The sequence below is a fragment of the Morus notabilis genome, unplaced genomic scaffold, assembly GCF_000414095.1.
Source record: "Morus notabilis unplaced genomic scaffold, ASM41409v2 Scaffold502, whole genome shotgun sequence".
Taxonomy (NCBI): Eukaryota; Viridiplantae; Streptophyta; class Magnoliopsida; order Rosales; family Moraceae; genus Morus; species Morus notabilis.
In genome coordinates, this window is record NW_010364639.1 from 225,022 (window position 1) to 246,257 (window position 21,236).

The 21,236-nt window shown below is 36.7% G+C and overlaps 1 protein-coding gene across 2 annotated transcripts; it reads left to right on the forward strand.

Annotated features, from left to right (window-relative positions):
- The first annotated feature begins 4,742 nt into the window (after positions 1 to 4,742).
- Positions 4,743 to 18,272, forward strand: LOC21399170 (tRNA-dihydrouridine(20) synthase [NAD(P)+]-like). 2 transcript variants are annotated; one of them, XM_024171271.1, is made up of 9 exons: positions 4,743 to 4,892; positions 5,054 to 5,159; positions 6,472 to 6,610; positions 15,861 to 15,969; positions 16,045 to 16,181; positions 16,761 to 16,897; positions 17,048 to 17,154; positions 17,381 to 17,508; positions 18,000 to 18,272. In XM_024171271.1, exons 1-9 carry the CDS (start codon positions 4,848 to 4,850, stop codon positions 18,070 to 18,072), a joined length of 981 nt encoding a protein of 326 aa, XP_024027039.1. In that variant the 5' UTR covers positions 4,743 to 4,847; the 3' UTR covers positions 18,073 to 18,272. The 2 variants fall into 2 exon arrangements, with proteins under 2 accessions (XP_024027039.1, XP_024027040.1); XM_024171272.1 differs by having other exon boundaries at positions 4,856 to 4,892; positions 5,071 to 5,159.
- The last annotated feature ends 2,964 nt before the right edge of the window (positions 18,273 to 21,236 follow it).

Sequence of the window (21,236 nt, forward strand, 5' to 3'; positions counted from 1 at the left end):
TTTGAGTCCAATGGTGCTGGTGGTGCACCCCCACCACCGACCGGAGAAGCAAAAACGAAAGCGGCGGCTACGGAGGTTTCGGCCACTACAGACGGCGGTGCTTCGGCCAGAATTGAGCCGTGTTGCTGGTCAGATTTTGTTCATCTCATCGCTCTTGTCCATAGGAACTGGAATCACCACAATCAGAGGTCGGATGACGAATATATCACGATCAAAGTTTTGGGTATTTTTAAAACTTCGGCCGGCAAGTGCGGCTTTGTTCGAAGGAGTTAGAGGCTGAATGATATGTTATATTGGACTTAGCTTGTTGAGAGCTTTGCAATGGTGAGGGATGTGTTGAAACCCAACGTCAGAATCTCATCGGAGGTGACCGGCAGTTTGTGAAAGAGAAGAGGGAAGAGAGAGAAAATATGAGAAAGGGAGAGAGATAGAGTTAGAACGTGAGGGAAATGAGAGACGTGATATTCACAACCAAACACAGTAATGTTTTATTCTTATGAATTTGAGACAAGATTTATGTATAGAACTAAACACAATAATATATTATTTTTTAGAATCATATTACATCTATTACTTTCTTAAAAATATAATTACTATTAATTACTGCGTACCAAACGCCCCTTAAATATTACCCAATACTAGTGCGGATCTATACCACAAAACTTGCCCACCAATAAGATGGACCTGTAGTACAAAATTTGACATGATAATAATTTATGGTTAAAGTATAAAAAATTAAGCATTTACAGCCCACCAAACCCCAGCCACAAGATAAAGAGACGGTCCCAAATTATCCTTGAAATCGACAAACATCACCCTGAAATTGAGTGTTACTTTTATACATAGTTAGTGCTGAATTGAAGAAGCATCATTAAAAATCACATCAAACAGTGTTTGTCGTATCTTTAAGGCCCCCATTTTGATGTTGCCAAAAGCATGGCAGTCACTCATGGCACGAAGCTTCTTGATTAGAGGTCCCATGCATGTATTCTCTCCTTTAATATTTTCATCAACATTTCTCATCCTTAGTTAAGGTGTCATCGTTGCCCGACCCGGCCCCACGCACACAAAACACCTTCCACTCCACAAAATCAGATCTAAAAATGTTATTATTGTTATATATGCAAAAGAAAAAAAGAAAAAGATGATAGTGATATGTCTAATTAAGTTTTAATTATTGGCTAGTCTTAAACTCAGGTTGTAAAATAAGCATTTAGTTCTAATGATGATAATGGCAGTATTAGGAGCGCAAAACACGTTTTCTTTTTCTTCTTTTTGTTTAAGCCGTTTAAATTATGTTCAATTTGCTTATTCGAGTTAAAAAGTGAATTCGTATGAAAGTAGACACTATAATTGAAAAAATTAAAGTTAAATTTTTGTGAGAGAAAATAACTATAATAAAGACTTGAGTTGTGATTCAAACTAATAAAACAAACAGAACCTTAATTTTATAATTTTTTATCATTCTATTAACGTTTCAGTTGAATAATACTACAGAACATCGTTAGTAGTTGCACCGCTTACAAATAAAAGATATATTCATATTTATCGGTGGAACTCATCTTCCATTAATAGTAATACTTAGTATCATTGGTGTCTAAAAGTATTTTTCTTTTGAGCTACGCATATGTCTTATATGAAGTTGAGCTCAAAGGGTAAAGGCCAGCAGGAAGCTTTGTACTCATTATTTTTTTTCTTGAAATGTACATAAACCTTATTGTTGATTAGGCTTATCCATTAATATTCAAATACTGATAATTTTTTTTTTTTAATTTTTAATTTTTGAGCAATGTGTTCCCAAGCGATTGAATCATCAACTAATTCTGAGCACAAATCTTCTAAAAGCCCTGACATGTGGAAATTAGTTCTTTCAATGGTTAGTCTTAGAGATGAACGTGGGCAAGATTCAAAAAATTATAGCAACCCACCAAACATGTATTAAGGTCATGTTTGTTCGCTTGTTTGAGTTGAGAACTTGAGTTAAAAAGTGAATTTATATGAGAGACAATATTATAACAAAAAAAATTAAATTTAAATTTTATAAAAGAAAATAGTATAACAAAAAGTTTGAGTCGTGACATGATTTGAATATACTTTTCAAACGGGCTCAAACATAAATTTTTATGATACAGACCCTTTCAGACTTTGCGCTCCGTGCATTTTCGTTTAGTGGAACTTCTATTTACATATGTCTATATCCCACCACCGCCAGAGCAAACAAAATAATCAGCTAAAATCAACATTCGAGACCAAGTGCAATTTGTTTACCACCGAAGGAATTGGGCAGTGTCAATGAGAGAGTCTTTTTTTTTCCTTCTACTCGCAGGAGAATTTTCAGGTTTGAATCTTAAAAGATCTTATCTGATCAACGAATTGTGTGGTTTAGACTCATTATTTGCTTGAAACTGGACCCATCTTCCAAGTATAATTGGGTTGAAATATTATGGGAGAAAATCTATCTTGCCACGTGGTACGACAGATAGGCTTCACGTGATCGTTGAGTAAGAGCACTTAAGGGTCGACGGTATCCCCACCCCCATAGGCACCGACAGTCGAAGCATCAACTTTTTCGGGGTTTTGAAGTTCAGCTGTTTTAAAGCGCTCACGATGGTAGTCGATCGTTCAAATGGCTAAGATGGAGATAGTTCCAACTCCTCGTAGGTCGTCGATCCCGTAAAAGGATCGATGAGGACAAATGGTCTGTCTGGACTAGCTATCCAGGCTCGATGAAAGCGGAGGGGGCAATGCAGTCAGTTATCTGACCTAGATCTTGAGAAGCCCCCCTAAGGCAACAAGAGAGAAATCCCTAAGTTACTTGTGGGTATAAACAAAGCCATTGGCTAGAGAAATGATTACCAGCTTGTTGGCCGCTCAAAATAGACCAATAAGAAATCACAGGAAGTCACAGAGCCACTATTTTAGGCAGATTAGGTAGATGAACTGTTAGAAAAGCACTGTATAGCTGCAGTCTAGACGAGTAGGACAATAGGCTACTCGAGAACAACCACATGGTAACCATTTGCCTCGGTTTTCTCCAATATGTAATCTGTGAGATATAAAAGAGGCATAGCCCAAGAGAGAGAGATGAATACGAACACAAGAGAGAACTGAGCTTCTTGTAATCAAAGAAAAAGAAGAAAAAGAGAGAGGATTTTCTGAAAGTGATCGTAGCTCTTGTATTGAAAATGAACCACTATAAATCTTGGTGTTCTTATCTTTTCTTTTAGTTCCTTTCATATTCTGAGAAATCTTAAAGCGGAATTTATAAAGCACATGCACAAACAATTGCACTTTATTAATCGGATTTAATCGGATATAGAGCTGTTATTTTAACGAGATTCAACCGGTAATCCAATCGACTACTAGATGGTAATTAAGTGTATTTCTATTGACAAAATTCCAGCGTAAACATCTTTGTTTTATTAATTGCCCTCCAAATTTCTTCTACAGAAAACGAAGATGAGAGAAGGATATCACTGTGATTCCTTTTTTTATTTCAGAAAAAAAAAGAAAGAAAGTGCAGTTTACACAAGTTCGGAATACAACTCGATTGAGTAGTTTGGCTAGGTTTGGACATATTTAAAGTGGACAAGAAGTTGCAAAAATTACCCAATTGGTGATTTGGTACGTCTTTTTCATTATTATAAGTTTGGGATACAACCCGATTAGCCAAAAAAGAAAAAAAAATTTGGGATACAACTCGAAAGTAAAGAGAAAGAAGTATAATTGGACAAAAGTAGCGAGATCGCATTGCAAAAAAGCAAGCGGACCAAGAAAATGATTGTTATCGATAACAAGTTAACCAAAGCGTGTGGTTTCAACGTGAAGCATGCTCATTAGAGGGAAAGAAACAAACAAATTGAAAAAAAGGAAAACCTTGCTATTAGACGTAGTACAAAATGGTGCAACTAATATGTCTTTGATGAAGGCTTTCTTTGGTTCTTAAAGTGACTTGTTTTTCTGAAAATGGTGGAAGTACAAAACCCATTGGTTTTTCACACACGTATCTACTTGTTTTTGTTTTTGTTGTTATTTTTTTATTTATAATAAAGAGCTATTCCTACTAAGTCTAACTAAGTGGGAATCCGTTTTTTTCTTTTTTGAGGATTTTTGGGAGATTTATTGCCCCTTCAAATTTTCATTTTTTTTTATAACTTTCTTAGCTTTTTTTTTTTTTTTTTTTTTTTTTTTTTTTTTTTTTTTTTTTTTCTTCTTTTCCCCCTTAACCTTTGATTTTTATATATTTTAAAATATATCTTATGTAAATACTTTTTTACAGTTATTTAAATAATTATTTTTCTCTAATTACCCTATTAAATTAATTTATTTTCAGATGTGTTCTTACATAAATAATTTTTACGGATGATCCTCATAAATTTCAGTTTTAGTTGCGAAACAATTTTGCATGAGTTTTTTTCTTAAGTTTTCTCTTTTTTTTTCTTCTTTTTTCATGTCTTTTGCTTCAATTTTTTTTTTTCACTTTTATCTTTATTTATTTTATTTTTATTCTTAATTAATACATTTAATAAAAAAACTATTGGTATTAGTGAAGAGCAAAGGCAACAACAAAAGGTGAGGTTGCCCAATTTTCTTCAATAAATACTTCAAAAGCTATTGGACTGCGATGCTCAGCCCAATATGACCTAATGGGCCAACTTACCAACACTCAAACGTCAGAGTTGGGTTGAAATCGGCCTTTCGACCCAACCCAAATCCAAGTACCACTATTACCAACGCTTCGGCTTGGCAGCTACTGAACCGTCTTCTTCGTCGGAAGAATCTAAAAGCAGTCTGGTCTGACGTCCGAGAATCTCGACCGCCACAAAAGCTCCAATCCTCCGCCGATCATGGAGTACGAGAACAAACTCGTCCTCGCTCCCATGGTTCGCGTCGTAAGTTATATTCTCAATCCCTTACCTTTCTTTTTCTTTAATTTTCCTTTCGGTAATGGTTTTTGCTACTCTTCTAAATCAATTTCTTCTCTGGTTTGAATTTGAATTTGAACGTGAAGTTCATTATTCGTCTGCTTAGTTCGGATTTTCTTTCTAATTAGGGGACGTTACCGTTTAGATTATTAGCGGCTGATTATGGCGCAGATATTACTTATGGAGAAGAGATTATTGATCACAAGATGGTCAAATGCGAGCGTAAATTAAATGGTACCTTTTTTTTTCATCCTTATGAACTATTATTTTTTCTCTGTTTGGCCAGGAATATTTCTTTTCTAGTTTTTTTCTCCATATTCTAGTATTGGAAAACTGAAGATGGGAATTTTCTTTTTTACTGTTTTTTTTTTTCTTGGCCCTAACTTTGTTAGATTACGGGTAATAAATGATTTTACAATTCATTTTGTTCGTGAAGGATGAAGATTTAGTTTTGATATATGTTTGAATTTAATAATTTCGCGGTTTTAATTTTGTTTTTAGGGAATTACTGTTTGAATTACAGTCAACATGGAATAATGTCGACTTAAGAAGGGGTCTATTGGGTTTTAAAACTTTTTACAAATTTTTTATAATGGTTGGAAAGTTGTTCAATCAATTTGACTCCTAGCTATCAACAAATAAAGATACAAGTAAGCTAAAGATACAAGTAAACTAAGTAATGGTAAAGGAGTTAAGGGAAAAGAGAGTGCCACACAAATTGATTGATCAACTTATCAATAATTATAACACTTTTGTAAAACCAAATTCACCCCCATTTCGCTGGTCATTCTTGGGCTATCAAATATTGCATATTTTGGAGGGAATGTTGGCCATGATCTAGTAGGTTAAATAGTAAAGGAGTTGAGGAAAAGAGAGTGCAATAACTTGTTTTGTTTGTTAGACTTTCCAAATTAATAAATGATACATGGGTTAGCTTCAAAAGAGTACCATGAGTATCTTGTCGGCAAAACAAGTCCCTCCGTTGTTTAGTAATTGGAGTGGCACGGGCAATGTGTGCAATTAGGATTGACAAGCGGTAGCAAATTGTTCGATATTGAGAATTAATTGAGATTCATTTTATCTTACTCCTTTTCTTTTCACACTATTAGTATGTGGGATCTAATGCTTTCTTATTTTGTAACTGCAAAAATCATGTTATTAAGTTCACTGAAGTGGGAGGAAAAAGGTTTTTTAATCTGCTTAAATAAACCTATCAACTTTGGGATGGAAGGTTACCAATGTGCAAGTTTGTATGATATGTTTGATGATGCACGTAAGAAGTTAGTTAGACGTAGATAATTGTACAAGATAGCAATCTTGCCGAGCATGATAACTGGGAATTGGATCAAATGAAAGAAAAATCACTCTCTTAATTTCTCTTTACTATTGATTAATTGGATATTAATTTTGCGATTTCATTAATTGATAACTTGGAGATGTTGTAACAATGGTGGAAGTAAATAGTTTTGGCTTTGTTGTGTGATATTTGATTTTGGGCTTTTGTTTTTGAATGGTTGGAAAGCTTTTAGTTTTTCTTCTTTGGCAGAACATCTTGGGTCCATTGATTTTGTAGAAAACGGGTCTGGGAATGTTGTTTTCAGAACGTGCAATGAAGAGAGAAATCGTGTTGTATTTCAGATTGGCACTTCTGATGCTGTAAGGGCTCTTGCAGCTGCTCAGTTAGTGTAAGTTGACATGACTTCCATTTTCTCTATTGGAACTTCTTTTTAAAAGAACCTTCCTCTGTTTTTTCCTTTCAGTTTTCTGTATGATTTGCTAAAATATCTCAGCATATGAAACATTTTGAGTGGGAGAGTGATAGGAACCCGAAAATCTGAGCTTCATTAACAACACTAAACATGGAAAATTACAGGATAGATGGGCGGTTTCGAGGACCCCCGACCTCCAAGATAGTGCATGTTGCGTGATTTTTATGCTTGCAAGTGCATGTATCGCAATCAGGTAATAAAGTGTACAAAGTACGGATATCGTCCCACAAAGAATGAATCACCAAGTGTAGATGTAGAAATCAACTAGTTTACCCGTTTTAAGTGACAAAAACTGATTGTTCGAAAATTACCCAATTGTTATAAATGCAGAAATGTAAAATAAACTATAAAAAAGATTAACCAAAAGATCAAGAATACTAAAATGGAGTTTATGCAGTGATGTAAATCAGCTAGACCTACTAATTTCTCCTTAGTTGCAAGTCTGATGGCAAAATGCTATGAGAATGCTGTAGTATTTCCTGTTAACAGAAACTCTTTTATTATACATATGATTCTCCCGAAGTCATTATGTCTAAAATTCCTCAACCATTTCCAGCATATTCCTATGTAGATCTAGTTTCAGAATGCAAATTAAGCTCGGATTTCTATTTGTTATGCAAGATGAACAATATATTCCTATACCATTCACAAATCAATAAACTAAGCAAGAGTATTGAACTTGCATCATCTATGTAAGATCCAACTAAAACTAACTTTTCCAGTATTAATCTTAGTCTTGTATTCTACGTTTGATGGCCAGTCAAAAACAAAAACGAACATTAAATACACATAGGTGAACGGAGAATAGAATTAATCAACATTTCTTAAGCAACCATCATCCTTACAACATTGGTTCCATTAGTAGATCTAACTTAACAAATTAGTTCATGATGATAATTACAAGAACCAGATTTTCAGTAATATCCATGTCTTAATCAATATCAAAAATAACAAAAGATTCAAGCTAACAGAGAGAGGGAAAACTGAAGAGCTGGATCTTGGATCTTCTAGATTCCTCCTTGTCCTTCTTCACGGATTCACTCTCTGCAACTCTCTCCCTTGATTTTTTTCTTCTCTTCCTCACGTTGCTGGTACTTGTTTTTCCCCTCTTGGTAATGTACTGTGCGTTTTTCTGGAGAGGGGTACTGTGTACTCTCTTTTCTTGATGATATAAGAGGTGTGTGGTGTCCTTTTCTCTTTCTATTTTCTTTTTTTTTTTAACCCTTGGCGGCTGCTTACTCCTTGCAGCAAAACATTTCCTTCCTAGGGTAACAAGAGGGCTGAGCTGTCACTTGATGAGGGATGCAGTGGTCCACACTACTGTACATCTCACTCAGCTCACATGGGCTTTTGTCCTTTTTCTCCACATAATGCGCTGATGTCATCACTTGGCAGCTGCACCTAGAATGCTGCTGCCTCCACTGATTTCGTCCTGCATTTTGCAAAACCACACTTAGACATACCTCAGCCTCTTTTTGATTCAATGGACTCCTTTTTAACCCAAAATCAACACAAGCACAGAATTAAGTAGGACAAAGTGCAAAACCAGAAAATCTAAGTTAAAATACAAAGAAAACAATGAAATACACTCTTGGCTAAGTAAACTTTAAGCTAAAAATGCATAAGATAACTGTAATTTCTTAGAGTTATCACACCCCCAAACTTAAAGTATTGCTCGTTCTCGAGCAAGACACAACAAAGACATAAACGAAAGCTAAAAACAACAATGAATAAGAAGAAAAGAAGCACAAGTTTTGTGAATGAATTCTCAAAAAAGTTACCCTCAAAAGCTGGATTAGGAACATAGCTTAAAGAGAAACACAATATCTAGCCAAGTGTTGATCCTAAATTCAAAAGACTGCTTCCTCCCTACTTGGACCTTTCTTGTGTGTGTGAGCACCCAAGTGCCAAATCATCAATGACAAAACTAGATGGGACCAAGCACACGTGCTCTAAATCAAGTGCTTCACATTATGAGTTCAAACCCCATACACTTGCTTTTCAAAACTCTCTTCACTAATGTAAATCAACACACCACCGAGGATCAATAGGACTTCATTAGGCTTGTAATGTTAGGCTAGGGTGAAGGTAGGATGAGAGGTAATATTTTGGCTCAACTCACCCTAAGCACATCGCACTCTAGAACCTTGCAGACACAAATAACATTCCCAAGTAACACCCCCAAACTCAAGTTTTGATTTCCCTTGTCCACTATATTTGCTTTTATTTCTAGTTACCCTTTTATTATATTTTTTTTGAACTACCAAGAATTGCCAACTTGCCTTTTTACGCAAATGCCAACATTGGTGATGAAGTCACCCAGTTACTCAATAAGTTGCAAATCAAGGCGCTTTTTCTTTTGTTTTGTTTTTTTTTTAATTGCTCTTGCCCTGGTCTACCGTTTGACGCAAAAGTGAACATGGGGCTCATGCTCACTCCTGGTTATTAAGCATTCTAAAGTAGCGGAGCAAGGTTTTTTTTTTTTTTTTGAATCAAGAACACATACTAGACATTAAGAGCTCAAGCTCCCCCTGCCTCCAAACTCAAAATAGCATTGTCCTTAATGGTGCAAGAGGAGCAAGAAAAGAGCAACAAAAACTTCATTCAACCGCCACCCTACCTCCCACACGTGCACATTTTTATATGAATCCTAGAACGTTGACATGCATAAGGACGATGGGTAGAAGGTGTAAATGTTATTGCAACAGCTAGGCTAAAGATAAGGGTTACAAGGAAAAAGGGATATATAAGCTCAACGGGGTATGCTACGGATATGTTGAATTAAAATCGGCCACAAAGCTCAAACGGTCCAAAGATAGCCTAAATCATTTCCTTGATAAAGTGTTAATTTGAGATTTTGCCTCAAGAGTTCATCAAGCAAGTTCTAGAGCTTATAAATGGTTTATTTGAAAATGAAGCACATGCACAAGATCTTACCCTACGTAAGCACCGAATCAATAACACAAGGCAGCTTGCATAATGGGAAGAAAAATCACAAGCCAAGATATAAGCAATCAAAAGAATAAAAAATCAACACAAGGTGATATCAAGTTTTTCTAAAGGCTGCACCCTACCCAATCAAAATGCATCATTGGTTCAAGAGAATTCATCACAAAGTTAACAAACAAAACAAGTAAACATGGTAAAACGACAAAAGACGTAAACTAAAAACAGAAACAACATAAAAACAGTGAATTAAAACTACTAAATCAGCATTTGAGCAAGGAAGACACCCAAATAAATGAGGACTAATAGGGGCAAGAACTTCCCTGAATGATTGCGGCCACCATCACCCTCGCCACTTCCAATTCAATGCACTCCGCAATGACATCCGCCTAGAAGAGGGCTCGGAGGCGACATATTTGCCCTTGTCGCGGTGTCTTGGAGGGGCAGCAGCCTCAGGTTTTGGCTGCTCGACTGGGGGAGGGCTGGGAGGAACAGGGTCAGCTGGTTCTTGGTTGGCAGGCTCATCATCTTCGGAGGATGAGGCATACAAATGCTTGGGGAACTCCGGAAAAGACTGGAACCTGCTGGAGTTGGCGCTATAATGCTGTTGCAAAGTCAAATCTCTCTTCTTTTCATATCTCCAGAATTCCCTCATCATCTGGTTTGATTCGCATTGCAGTACCTCCATTTGACTCACTCTTTGCTCCAAGCGGCGGAAACCTTCTGCCAAATTGTTGCTGGGCTGCTCAGGAGCTCGAGTGTGATGTCGGCAGGTGCATGTGGTTCGCTTGCTTCCGCTTCAGGCGGCGCATCATCTTGTAAGAGCCTGTTGATGGCAACCCGTGTGATAGCCATTGGCGGTTGCTCTTTTGGCTCATTTTCTTTAATAACACCACCATACTTTTGGCATAGCTGCGTGATAAGCGATGGAAACCACAGTGCACCATTGTTCCGCCGCGCGCAAATGCGAATTTGTTGCAAGATGAGCTTGCCTACATTAATGTTCCTGCCCTCCATAATACTGTATAGAAGGATAGCCCTCTCTTTGTGTACCACATGGTCATGCGACGAGGGCATCAGTCGAAACTTCAAGAAATGAAACCAGATTTTCGGTCCTGGCTTAAGGAGTCTACGAGGAATTGTCATGGAGCCTATGCTTGCCCTTGTCCATTCCGCTCCATCCTCACACAATGTGTGAAGGATTTCCTCAAGCTGCTCATCATCTAACACTTCTGCGAATTCCTGAAAATTATCATCAGAATCTTGCAGATGGTAAATATTGTTAATTTCCGCGAAATTGATTGGAATCCAGTGGTTTCTCACGAAGACTAATTCCGGTGAAGCTGCATCGTTGTTCGCATAGAACTCACGAATCAATGGGATGACTGCAGCTGGTTGGCGGGAGCAGAAAGTGCGCCAGTTGTGCTCCTTTATATGACAGTGTGAATAAAATTTGGGTACCCTAACGTTTTGCTCAATGTGTAGACAAATCCTCTCTTCATATATGTAAGGCTCAAAATTTTGTGCACGTTTCAAACCCGTCTGATGCTCTCGGCGAGACAAATCGCTCTACTTCCTCCCGCACTGGTTCAGCCCTTCCCTTTCTCGCTCTACCCTTAGGAGGCATTTTGAAATATTATCAAAGAATCAAGCATTGAACACCCATTCTGCTTCTTGATCACCCAACAGCTGACTGACTCCCTCTAGGAGTATTTCTTACTGAAACCCCAACAAAGATTGTTCTCCGCTTCTCCCCCCACTCAAAGTCCTCAAACGCAGAACCACTCCACTTCTTGCAACACTTAATTCAACATATCCTTAGCATACCCCGTTGAGCTTATATATCCCATTTTCCTTGTAACCCTTATCTTTAGCCTAGCTGTTGCAATAACATTCATACCTTCTACCCATCGTCCCTATGCATGTCAACGTTCTAGGATTCATATAAAAATGTTCACGTGTGGGAGGTAGGGTGGTGGTTGGAGGGAAGTATTTCATGAGAAACTTCTCTGCCAAATCATCCCATGTTGCCACTGAATCTGGAGGTAAAGAATTCAGTCATGCTCTAGCTCTATTTCTCAAAGAATAAGGGAATAGCTTTAACCTCATTGCATCTTCAGTGACCTCCGGTAGCTTGAAAGTATCACTCACCTCCATAAATTATCTGAGATGAAGGTGAGGATCTTCAGTTGCATACCACTGAATTGGCCCACGGTTTGGAGCATTTGAAATATCACTGGCTTAAGCTCAAAATGAGGCGCTTGAATCTCTGGCCTCACTATGCGGGGGTTAAGTCCATGTAAAATGGGCACAACATATTCTTGAATGGCCCTATTTCTATCATCTACCAGTACCGGTTGGGGGACAGGAATGTTGGCATTTACTTGCTGCCCATTGTTTCCTGTTGCCCCTTCTGCCATTTCTCTAACTCCTGCTAAGCTTTGCTGTTCCCTTCTCCTAGCTCGGAATGTTCTTTCAATTTCAGGATCTAAAGGCAGCAATTCCAAGTCTTGCGGTAGATTCATGCAAACGGTATAATAACTTGAGAAATTATAAACTGAATGAATGAGAATAAATCAAACAAGACGAAAAACAAATTAACTTCTACAAATATTCTCAATGATTTCAATTCCCCGACAACGGCGCCAAAAACTTGTTGTGTGATTTTTATGCTTGCAAGTGCACATATCGCAATCAGGTAATAAAGTGTATAAAGTATGGATATCGTTCTACGGAGAACGAATCACCAAGTATACATGCAGAAATCAACTAATTTACCCGTTTTAAGTGACAAAAAATGATTGTTCAAAACTTACCCAATTGTTATAAATGCAAAAATGTAAAATAAACTGTAAAAAAGATTAACCAAAAGATCAAGAATACTAAAATGGAGTGTATGCAGTGATGTAAATCAGCTAGATCTACTAATTTTCCCTTAGTTGCAAGTCTAATGGCAGAATGCTACGAGAATACTATAGCATTCCCTGTTAACAGAACCTCTTTTATTATGCATATGATTCCCCCGAAGTCATTATGTCTAAAATTCCTCAACCATTTCCAGCATATTCCTATGTGGATCTAGTTTCAGAATGCAAATTAAGCTCGGATTTCTATTTGTTATGCAAGATGAATAATATATTCCTATACAATTCACAAATCAATAAACTAAGCAAGAGTATTGAACTTGCATCATCTATGTAAGATCCAACTAAAATCTTTGTCTTGTATTCTACGTTTGATGGCCAGTCAAAAACAGAAACGAACATTAAATACACATAGATGAACATAGAATAGAATTAATCAACATTCCTTAAGCAACCATTATCCTTACAACATTGGTTCCATTAGTAGATTTAACTTAACAAATTAGTTCATGATGATAATTACAAGAACCATATTTTCAGTAATATCCATGTCTTAATCAATATCAAAAATAACAAAAGATTCAAGCTAACAAAGAGAGGGAAAACTGAAGAGCTGGATCTTGGATCTTCTAGATTCCTCCTTGTCCTTCTCCACAGATTCACTCTCTGCAGCTCTCTCCCTTGATTTTTTTCTTCTCTTCCTCACATTGTTGGTACTTGTTTTTCCTCTCTTGGTAATGTACTGTGTGTTTTTCTGGAGAGGGGTACTGTGTACTCTCTTTTCTTGATGATATAAGAGGTGTGTGGTGTCCTTTTCTCTTTCTATTTTCTTTTTTTTTTTTAACCCTCGGCGGCTGCTTACTCCTTGCGGCAAAACATTTCCTTCCTAGGGCGACAAGAGGACTGAGCTGTCACTTGATGAGGGATGCAGTGGTCCACACTATTGTACAACTCACTCAGCTCACATGGGCTTTTGTCATTTTTCTCCACATAGCTAGCTGCACCCAGAATGCTGCACAGAATGCTGCAAGAATGCTGCTGCCTTCACTGATTTCGTCTTGCATTTTGCAAAACCACACTTAGACATACCTCAGCCTCTTTTTGATTCAATTGACTCCTTTTTAACCCAAAATCAACACAAGCACATAATTAAGCAAGACAAAGTGCAAAACCAGAAAATCTAAGTTAAAACACATAGAAAACAATGAAATGCACTCTTGGCTAAGCAAACTTTAAGCTAAAAATGCATAAGATAACTCTAATTTCTTAGTGTTATCAGTGCACAACACTAGACACTCTCTACAAATCTCCTCCTCCCCTTATTAGCCACTTGACTCTTATTTATACTACTAAAAAACAACTATTAACTATCAGGTTCCTAACATTACTCCCGCCCCAAAGGCAACTACTAGACTCTTATTTTCACCTTGTCCTCAAGGTGAAAATCAAGAAATAAAATTGAAAAATAACATCTAAATGATTAAAAACAAAAGGCTTTGTTGGTTCCTTGATTTGTGTCCCTAAATTGATGTTGTCCTTGTAAGACACGTCTTCAAATTGGCCCCTTGATCAAGCTTATCAATGACCATAAAAGCTTTTGACAAATCCATCATTAACAAAAGTTTCCTTCTCAGCTAACTAGGTCTTCATCCTTTCAGCATCTCTGCCACCAATTGCTTCATACCCAGCCACAGACTTACTATACCCAGTCCTAAATATGTTGGAATTTTGAGGCCCAACCACCATTGCACCAGAACTAGGCCCAATATTGTTGTAATTACGAGGTCCAACCCGAACCATGTCAAAATCGACCCAGCTCACTCCTGAATCACGAGACCCAGTCCACACTTTTGGGAACATAGCCCCCAAATCACCAACGATGGCCCCAATAGTTCCGGAATTCCAAAACCATGCCTTCGCTGTAATCAGCCCCAACCTCGCCGGAAACAACCTCAACAACGTCAGAATCATGAGACCCACTCCAAATTTGGCCGGAATTTTTGAAAACAACACCAATCTTGCCGGGATCAGCCTTAATGGAGTTGGAATTGCAGGACTCCATTACAATCCCGCTGGAATTTGCCTTCGTAGCACCAGAATCAACCCCTTTCACGCTGGAATCGTGAGGCCCGGTCCAAACCACAGCCAAATTGCCGAGCCCAGCCTCCACCGCGCCGGAACTCGCACCAAAATTCCCAGATCTAGCCTCAATCTTACTGGATCTTGAAATATCAGCGCCAATCCCGCCGGTGTTCTCAGATTTCGTCGCAGATCTGCAGTCGTTTGCCACAGATCTAGCACCAGATCGCGAAGAACCGCTCAAGTCTTCGTCGGCCTCGCGCGATCCCAGATCTCGTTGCACTTTCTTCGGCGTTGGTCGCTGTCTTGGAATTTCCAGATCTGGTCGCCACTTAGTTCTCTCTGCCTCTGATATGGGTCTACAGTATCAGATTGTGGAACCCGAGGTTCAGTGCTCAGATCTGATCGCGACTCACCCCAACTATATCGCAGCGCCTTTGTCGTCCGTTCGCCCTCCACGAGCTCTTCCTGGCGGCGCATCAACTGATCCAAACGATCTAGGTTGCCATGGATTGCCTCGACAGTCTTCGCAAGTACAAAGATCTTCTGTACCGGACGGAATCGCTGCAACAAGTGAGGCGTAAACTCTGACCAACTCCAAAACGGCCATCGTCGATATTCCGATTGAAACCAAGCCAAAGCTTCAGCCTCTAAGTGGACAGCCGCAGCCTCTAATTTCTCTCGTTCTGTCATGCGAAACTGTGAAAAGCTTCGTTCCACACGAACAATCCAACCGTCGGCGTTATAACCGTAGAATACTGGCAAGTCAATCCGTCGAGTTAAGCCCTCCCCACCATCCAGAATGAGATATGGTCTTCACCAGCCTTGTCGATGCAACATGTCGGCCAAGAATCGATGCTCTGATACCATTGTTAGGAACTCGAAAATCTGAGCTTCATTAACAACACTAAAAATAGAAAATTACAGGATACATGGGCGGTTTCGAGGACCCCCAACCTCCGAGATAGTGCATAGCACTAGACACTCTCTACAAATCTCCTCCTTCCCTCATTAGCCACTAGACTCTTATTTATACTACTAAAACACTACTAAAAAATAACTACTATCAGGTTCCTAACAGAGAGTGGGTCAATCTGTCATCCTAAGTACATTTTTCATTTTTAATAGGAATTTTATTCTCTGAATATGTCTTGTTTGGAGAAAACGTCTACATCTAAAGTTCAGTATCTCGATATTAGAATATAAAACTATTTTTGGCCAACCTCCTAATACCTTAAGCTTTTGGGAGAAACAATAAACTGATGTTCCTTGTTCAGGTGTAAAGATGTTGCAGCAGTAGATATTAACATGGGTTGCCCAAAGTCATTTTCTGTGAGTGGAGGAATGGGCGCGGCACTGTTGTCTAAACCAGACCTTATTCATGATGTACGCAATGATTATCCTTTAGCTTTTTTCACCTTCCTCTTAGAGATTTTACAAACATTTTTCTTCTGAACTCAGATATTAACAACATTGAGGAGAAACTTGAACACCCCAGTAACGTGTAAAATTCGTCTACTAAAGTCACCTCAGGATACCGTGGAACTAGCTAGGCGAATTGAGAAAACTGGTGTTTCTGCGCTTGCCGTCCATGGAAGGTAATTTCTAATTTTCCTTTATAGTGGATAAACATTTGTAATTGATTTCTCCCTGACATTTATGTCAATTCTCTCTGTATTTGTTAATATTAAGTTGTAACTTATATTAGAATTTGACAATTTGTGGTTAGCAGAGTAGTGGATGGTAGAAGGAAGGGGATTAGTAGAAGTGGGGTTAGAGCAGTAGCACATTGTCAACAACATGACTCTGTCTTAACACACCGTAACGTGTTCTATAAGCTATTTTAGATCCAAATATGTGTTATCAATTGTGTACCAATTGGATTTTTTTTTTTCAAAAAAAAAAAAAAATTGTTTACCAATTGGAGAAGTTAATTACCTGAAGAATGGAATTTCGAAGGATCAATTGTGGACACAAAAAAAAAAGGTTAAGGTTCCTATATTTTCTTTTACATAAGCACCCTAAGGAGAAAAAAAAAAAAAAGAAACCCACGAAAAGGAGAATTTATTATGTTAGGTTCTTTTATTTGGGAATTGGGGTCCTACTCTTTTTGCAGCTTTCTTACGCAGATTTTTCTTAATTGCATGTACGTACCTTCATCCTTGTAAAACTCGCAGGAAAGTTGCAGATAGGCCGAGAGATCCAGCTAAATGGGCGGAGATTGCTGATGTTGTAGCATCAATATCCATTCCAGTTATAGCAAATGGCGATGTCTTTGAGTATGATGATTTTCAGCACATCAAAGTTGCTACAGGTACTCATTAGGAAATTTCAAAAGATTCCAAGCATAATAAATTTTGGGCCTTCACTTGATGGGTGGTTAGAACAAGATATCATTATGCATTTTCTTGAATTTTTTAATTCATGATCATATAATTATTCCGAGTTATGTGTGTTCCATTAGGTGCCTCATCAGTTATGGTTGCAAGAGGAGCTCTCTGGAATGCTTCGATTTTTTCCTCTCATGGAAAATTACCATGGGAAGATGTTAAAAGAGAATATGTTAGGAAGGTAAAATTTCTCCTATTGATAAAGTTGCAATAGCGTTTTAAACATGTACGAGATTGGTACTATCACGCCATTTAGGTCGGATCAATTTTTATAGATTATCGTTTGATGGGTCAAATTTTTTGGAGAATATGATTGCCTGTGTGTTTGCTATCCCATTGGCCATACAAGGTAATCAGAGTTGAAACACGCTGAGCCCTTCACTAATATTGGCACTTTCTATTGTCAGAGCATTTTATGGGATAATGATATTAAAAGCACAAAGCACACTCTGAAGGAAATGATAATGCACTATTCTTGTCTTGAGCTTCCGGAGGGGAAGGCTGTAATCAAATCGGAGTCCTTGGCGGATCTAGCGTAAGTTTAATTTAATTTTAGATTGTCTTCTTCAATTATAGTTTAATGGGATATCTTTTCTCTCTAGGGACAAATGATTTTTTAAATTTTTTTCCTTTCCCTTGTTCCATATTTGACTCAAATCCTATAGACTATATTTGATGCAAACGCTAATGGTAATGGTTATGTTTGACACAGGAAAAAAAAAAGGTATAAGAAAATGGCATATTTGATGTTGTAAAAGGAAATTTTTTAATCTACAAATAATTAAGAAATGACAAAATGTTGTAATCATTAGGTAAAAAGTATATACATCAACCAATAACCAACCAAATACCAAAATTTGATACCAAATATTGTATATGTCAAATTAGCCATTAAATTAGGTATAGCATGTCATTGGAGAATAATTTTCTTACCTGAATGTGAAATTTTGACATTGTATTTGAGTTGCTCTTAGATGTTTGTATTTTCCTTTGTTGTTCTTATCATGCATTGTCCTTGCTCTTCAGGCGATTTTACGGAGAGGAGAAATACTACGAGTTTGTTACGCATAACCGATTCCTGCTCAATGGAAGAAGATAAAATTTGTTTTATTTTTCTTGAAGAAAGTAGGCCATCATCGCTAATTCCTGATGAAGGCAACTGAATTAGTATGCAGCATAGGCAAAGTTGTGGAGGGTATTCTCCGATGTAGCTTTGTTTGAAGACATTAAGGAGAAGTTTGGTTCATAGATTAAAATCATGTGATTAAAATTATTTTTTATTTACGTATATTTTTTGTGAGAGAAAACACTGTAGTGAACTATAAATCATGATTTAAATCATGGTTTGAATCCTCTAACCAAACATCCCCTAAATTGATGTTAAAAGCTCTCATTAGGTGAGTTAAGAGAGCCAAAAAGATTATAAATTCAGCCGGACTTTTTTCGAAACAAATTTAGTCTAACTGGTCCACTCTCATAGTTGTAATCTCATACAATGCCTGTAGCTTAAACGTTTCCCCTGCTTTCTTAAGCATATCACACAAAATTCACGAATAGATCGATGATTAGTGCATGAAAATGCACCTTAAATATTGTTTTTGATTTACACAATATTAAAATATTTAAGCTTTAATTAAACAATTATATTATTTTTATTCATAATATTTTTAATTAGAATTTATTTAGTTTTTGTTTAATTATTTACAGATAAAAAGCAGTGTAAAAAGTCACATAAAAATAAGTCATGAAAGTCATATTTTCAACCATCCGGAGCCAAGCCTCTCAGCCGAGCCGCGCAAGCCATCAGAGAGAGAGCCGAGCCGATTGTGCCGAGTAGCTGAGCCAGCCAAGTCACATCAGTCCGTGTGGGTCCTAGCTCTTCCACGCTCCCCGACTCTCCCTCGCGCACGTCCCCAGCACGCCCATTCCTCAGCGAGCGAGTTCCTTCCATGCAGCATCACCGCGCGTCCCAGCTTTCCGCCGCGTGGGTCCCGCGTCTGCTCACGCCAGACCTGCCGCTCACTCCGCTCGTGACACTTGTCCAATGCGGGTCCCAGCTGTCCTCCACTCTGACTCCGCGCTAGCACACTCCACCACTCCAAGCGCGACACGTGGCACGTTTCCTCCTCACGTCCAATCACGTTGCGACACGTGTCCCATTTGGTGATGAATCCGAATTCCTTCCCCAAAAATCAGAGGAAATTACCAGATTTCTTCCCCAAATCAAATATGTGATTTCTCCTAATGTATGTGTAATTTTATTTTGTTTCCTTTTCTTTTGTAATTTTCTAGTTTTACAATTTATTTCCTTATTTGACAAGCAACCTCTGAACACTATAAATAGAGGGGTTGGCTTAAGGTTTTAGAGAGTTTTTTATTCAGTTTTCTGTCGTCTTGCTGTCAGTCTCATATTTTCTCTCTAGAACTTGTGAGAATGTTTTGCAAGATAGGCTAGAGTTTTCTTGGTGAGGTTAGAGATGAACTTCTGTTGAGTGACCCAATTCGGGGTTTTGATTCCTTATTCTGTAAACTCAAACATCTGAATGAATTAAATCTCATATATTTTTCTATTACTTTTCAAAATATTGTGTGCCAATTTTTATATAAGTTCAGTCACGCTTTTCTTATGTAATTCTGTCATGCAATGTTTTGTTATTCAAATTATTTTACAAATTGTCTTTTACTGCAATATTGTCAGATTGATATATTGTGGATTTTAGATAACTTGTAATAATAATATTTTCTGAGCCAACATAGAGATTTAATTTATTCGATTATTTTATTTTGTGAATCAAAACTTGAATTGGTGAACGAAGCATTATGGATTCTCGACACCTTACCGTTTTCTTCATACAGATTTTTTTCTTTTTATTTTATTTGCAACAAAAATCTCAAAAACTCTTATTTTTCTTTAATTCACTTTTTTCTAACGCTCTTATTCTGTTAATCATTTTTGTTATTTTGTTATCTTCAATTAGTGTCAAACTTTTTTTAAAAGGAAAAACGTGTCAAACTTCTGTGTTATATAAAAGTAAAATTACTATTTTGTTCTACTTTATTTATTGCTAATGTAGTTGATATGGTTCCCCGTCAGATCTCTCTTCCATATCGGAAGCATAACATTTTTTTTTTCTTTCGTAGTTATTGAAGTTTTTAGGTAAATTATATTTTAATCTTTTACATTTAGATTTAGTGTGGCATCAATTTTTTTGTTTTTTTTTTTTTTGTTTTCTTATTCATCGACTGAACAAGTTTACTAATGTGAACTTGGGAGAACAAAGTGTTGGAATTTGTTTTTAAATAATTTTATTTTTTGTATAAAAATGAAAACGAAAACGTTTTTAATTTTAGACAGAATTTATTTTTAAAAATGTATTTGATAGTTTTATCAAAAGATTATTTTCAGTATAAAAAATTCATTAATGTCTCTCTCTCTATTCAAGAGAGGAGAAAACGAAAATAAAAAATGACTAAAAGTCATTTTTTTTTATTTTTCTCTCATTTTACACTAAACTAAAAAATTGTTTTCATTTTTATTTTATCTTTATTGCGCTAAACACTGATTTAAAAACGTTTTCATTTTTTTTCTTGAAAAATGTAAAAAATAAAAATGGGATTAATTCTAAACACGCCTAATATAATTTTTGGCCGCTTAATAAAGTTTTTTCTTCGGAACAAATATTTTGACACAATTTGCATGGAAACTGGTTTTTAATCACATGAAGTCAGACCACTCAATAGTGGCTTGTTCTGTCCAGCGTCTTTAGTCGACCAGTAACTAGTTTTTAATCGTATAAAGTCACAATGAGTGTGTTCACTTATACAACTCAAATCATAACTTAAGTTATGTATGTGAGAGAAAAATACTATAATAAAAAAATTAAATTTAAATATATATGAAAAAAAATATTGTAGCAAAATAATTTGAGTCATAAAACGAACAAGACCGGTGGCTACTTATTGAGTTGGGTACTATTTGGTTTTTAGAACACATTATTATTATTATTACTATTATTTTATGAAGTTTATTCAATCTTGAAAATGCACGGGTTTATGATCACTTGAATTTCATTATTGTTATTCAGTAATTGTTTGAAAAACTTTTCAAAACTTAATTTACCAATTTTCGAATATTTATTCTTGAGCTAATAAACTATTAGACGTGACCAATATGTTAGATTGGTCATATATATATATATATATATATATATATATATATATATATATATATATACTCCGATAGATCGGTCATATGAATAAAAA

Excerpts from the sequence above, each read along its gene's own strand:
- LOC21399170 (XM_024171271.1), top strand. The coding sequence starts at position 4,848 with ATGGAGTACGAGAACAAACTCGTCCTCGCTCCCATGGTTCGCGTC. Across the intron at positions 5,160-6,471 it reads ATGCGAGCGTAAATTAAATG|AACATCTTGGGTCCATTGAT; the intron begins GTACCTTTTTTT and ends CTTCTTTGGCAG. Across the intron at positions 6,611-15,860 it reads CTTGCAGCTGCTCAGTTAGT|GTGTAAAGATGTTGCAGCAG; the intron begins GTAAGTTGACAT and ends TTCCTTGTTCAG.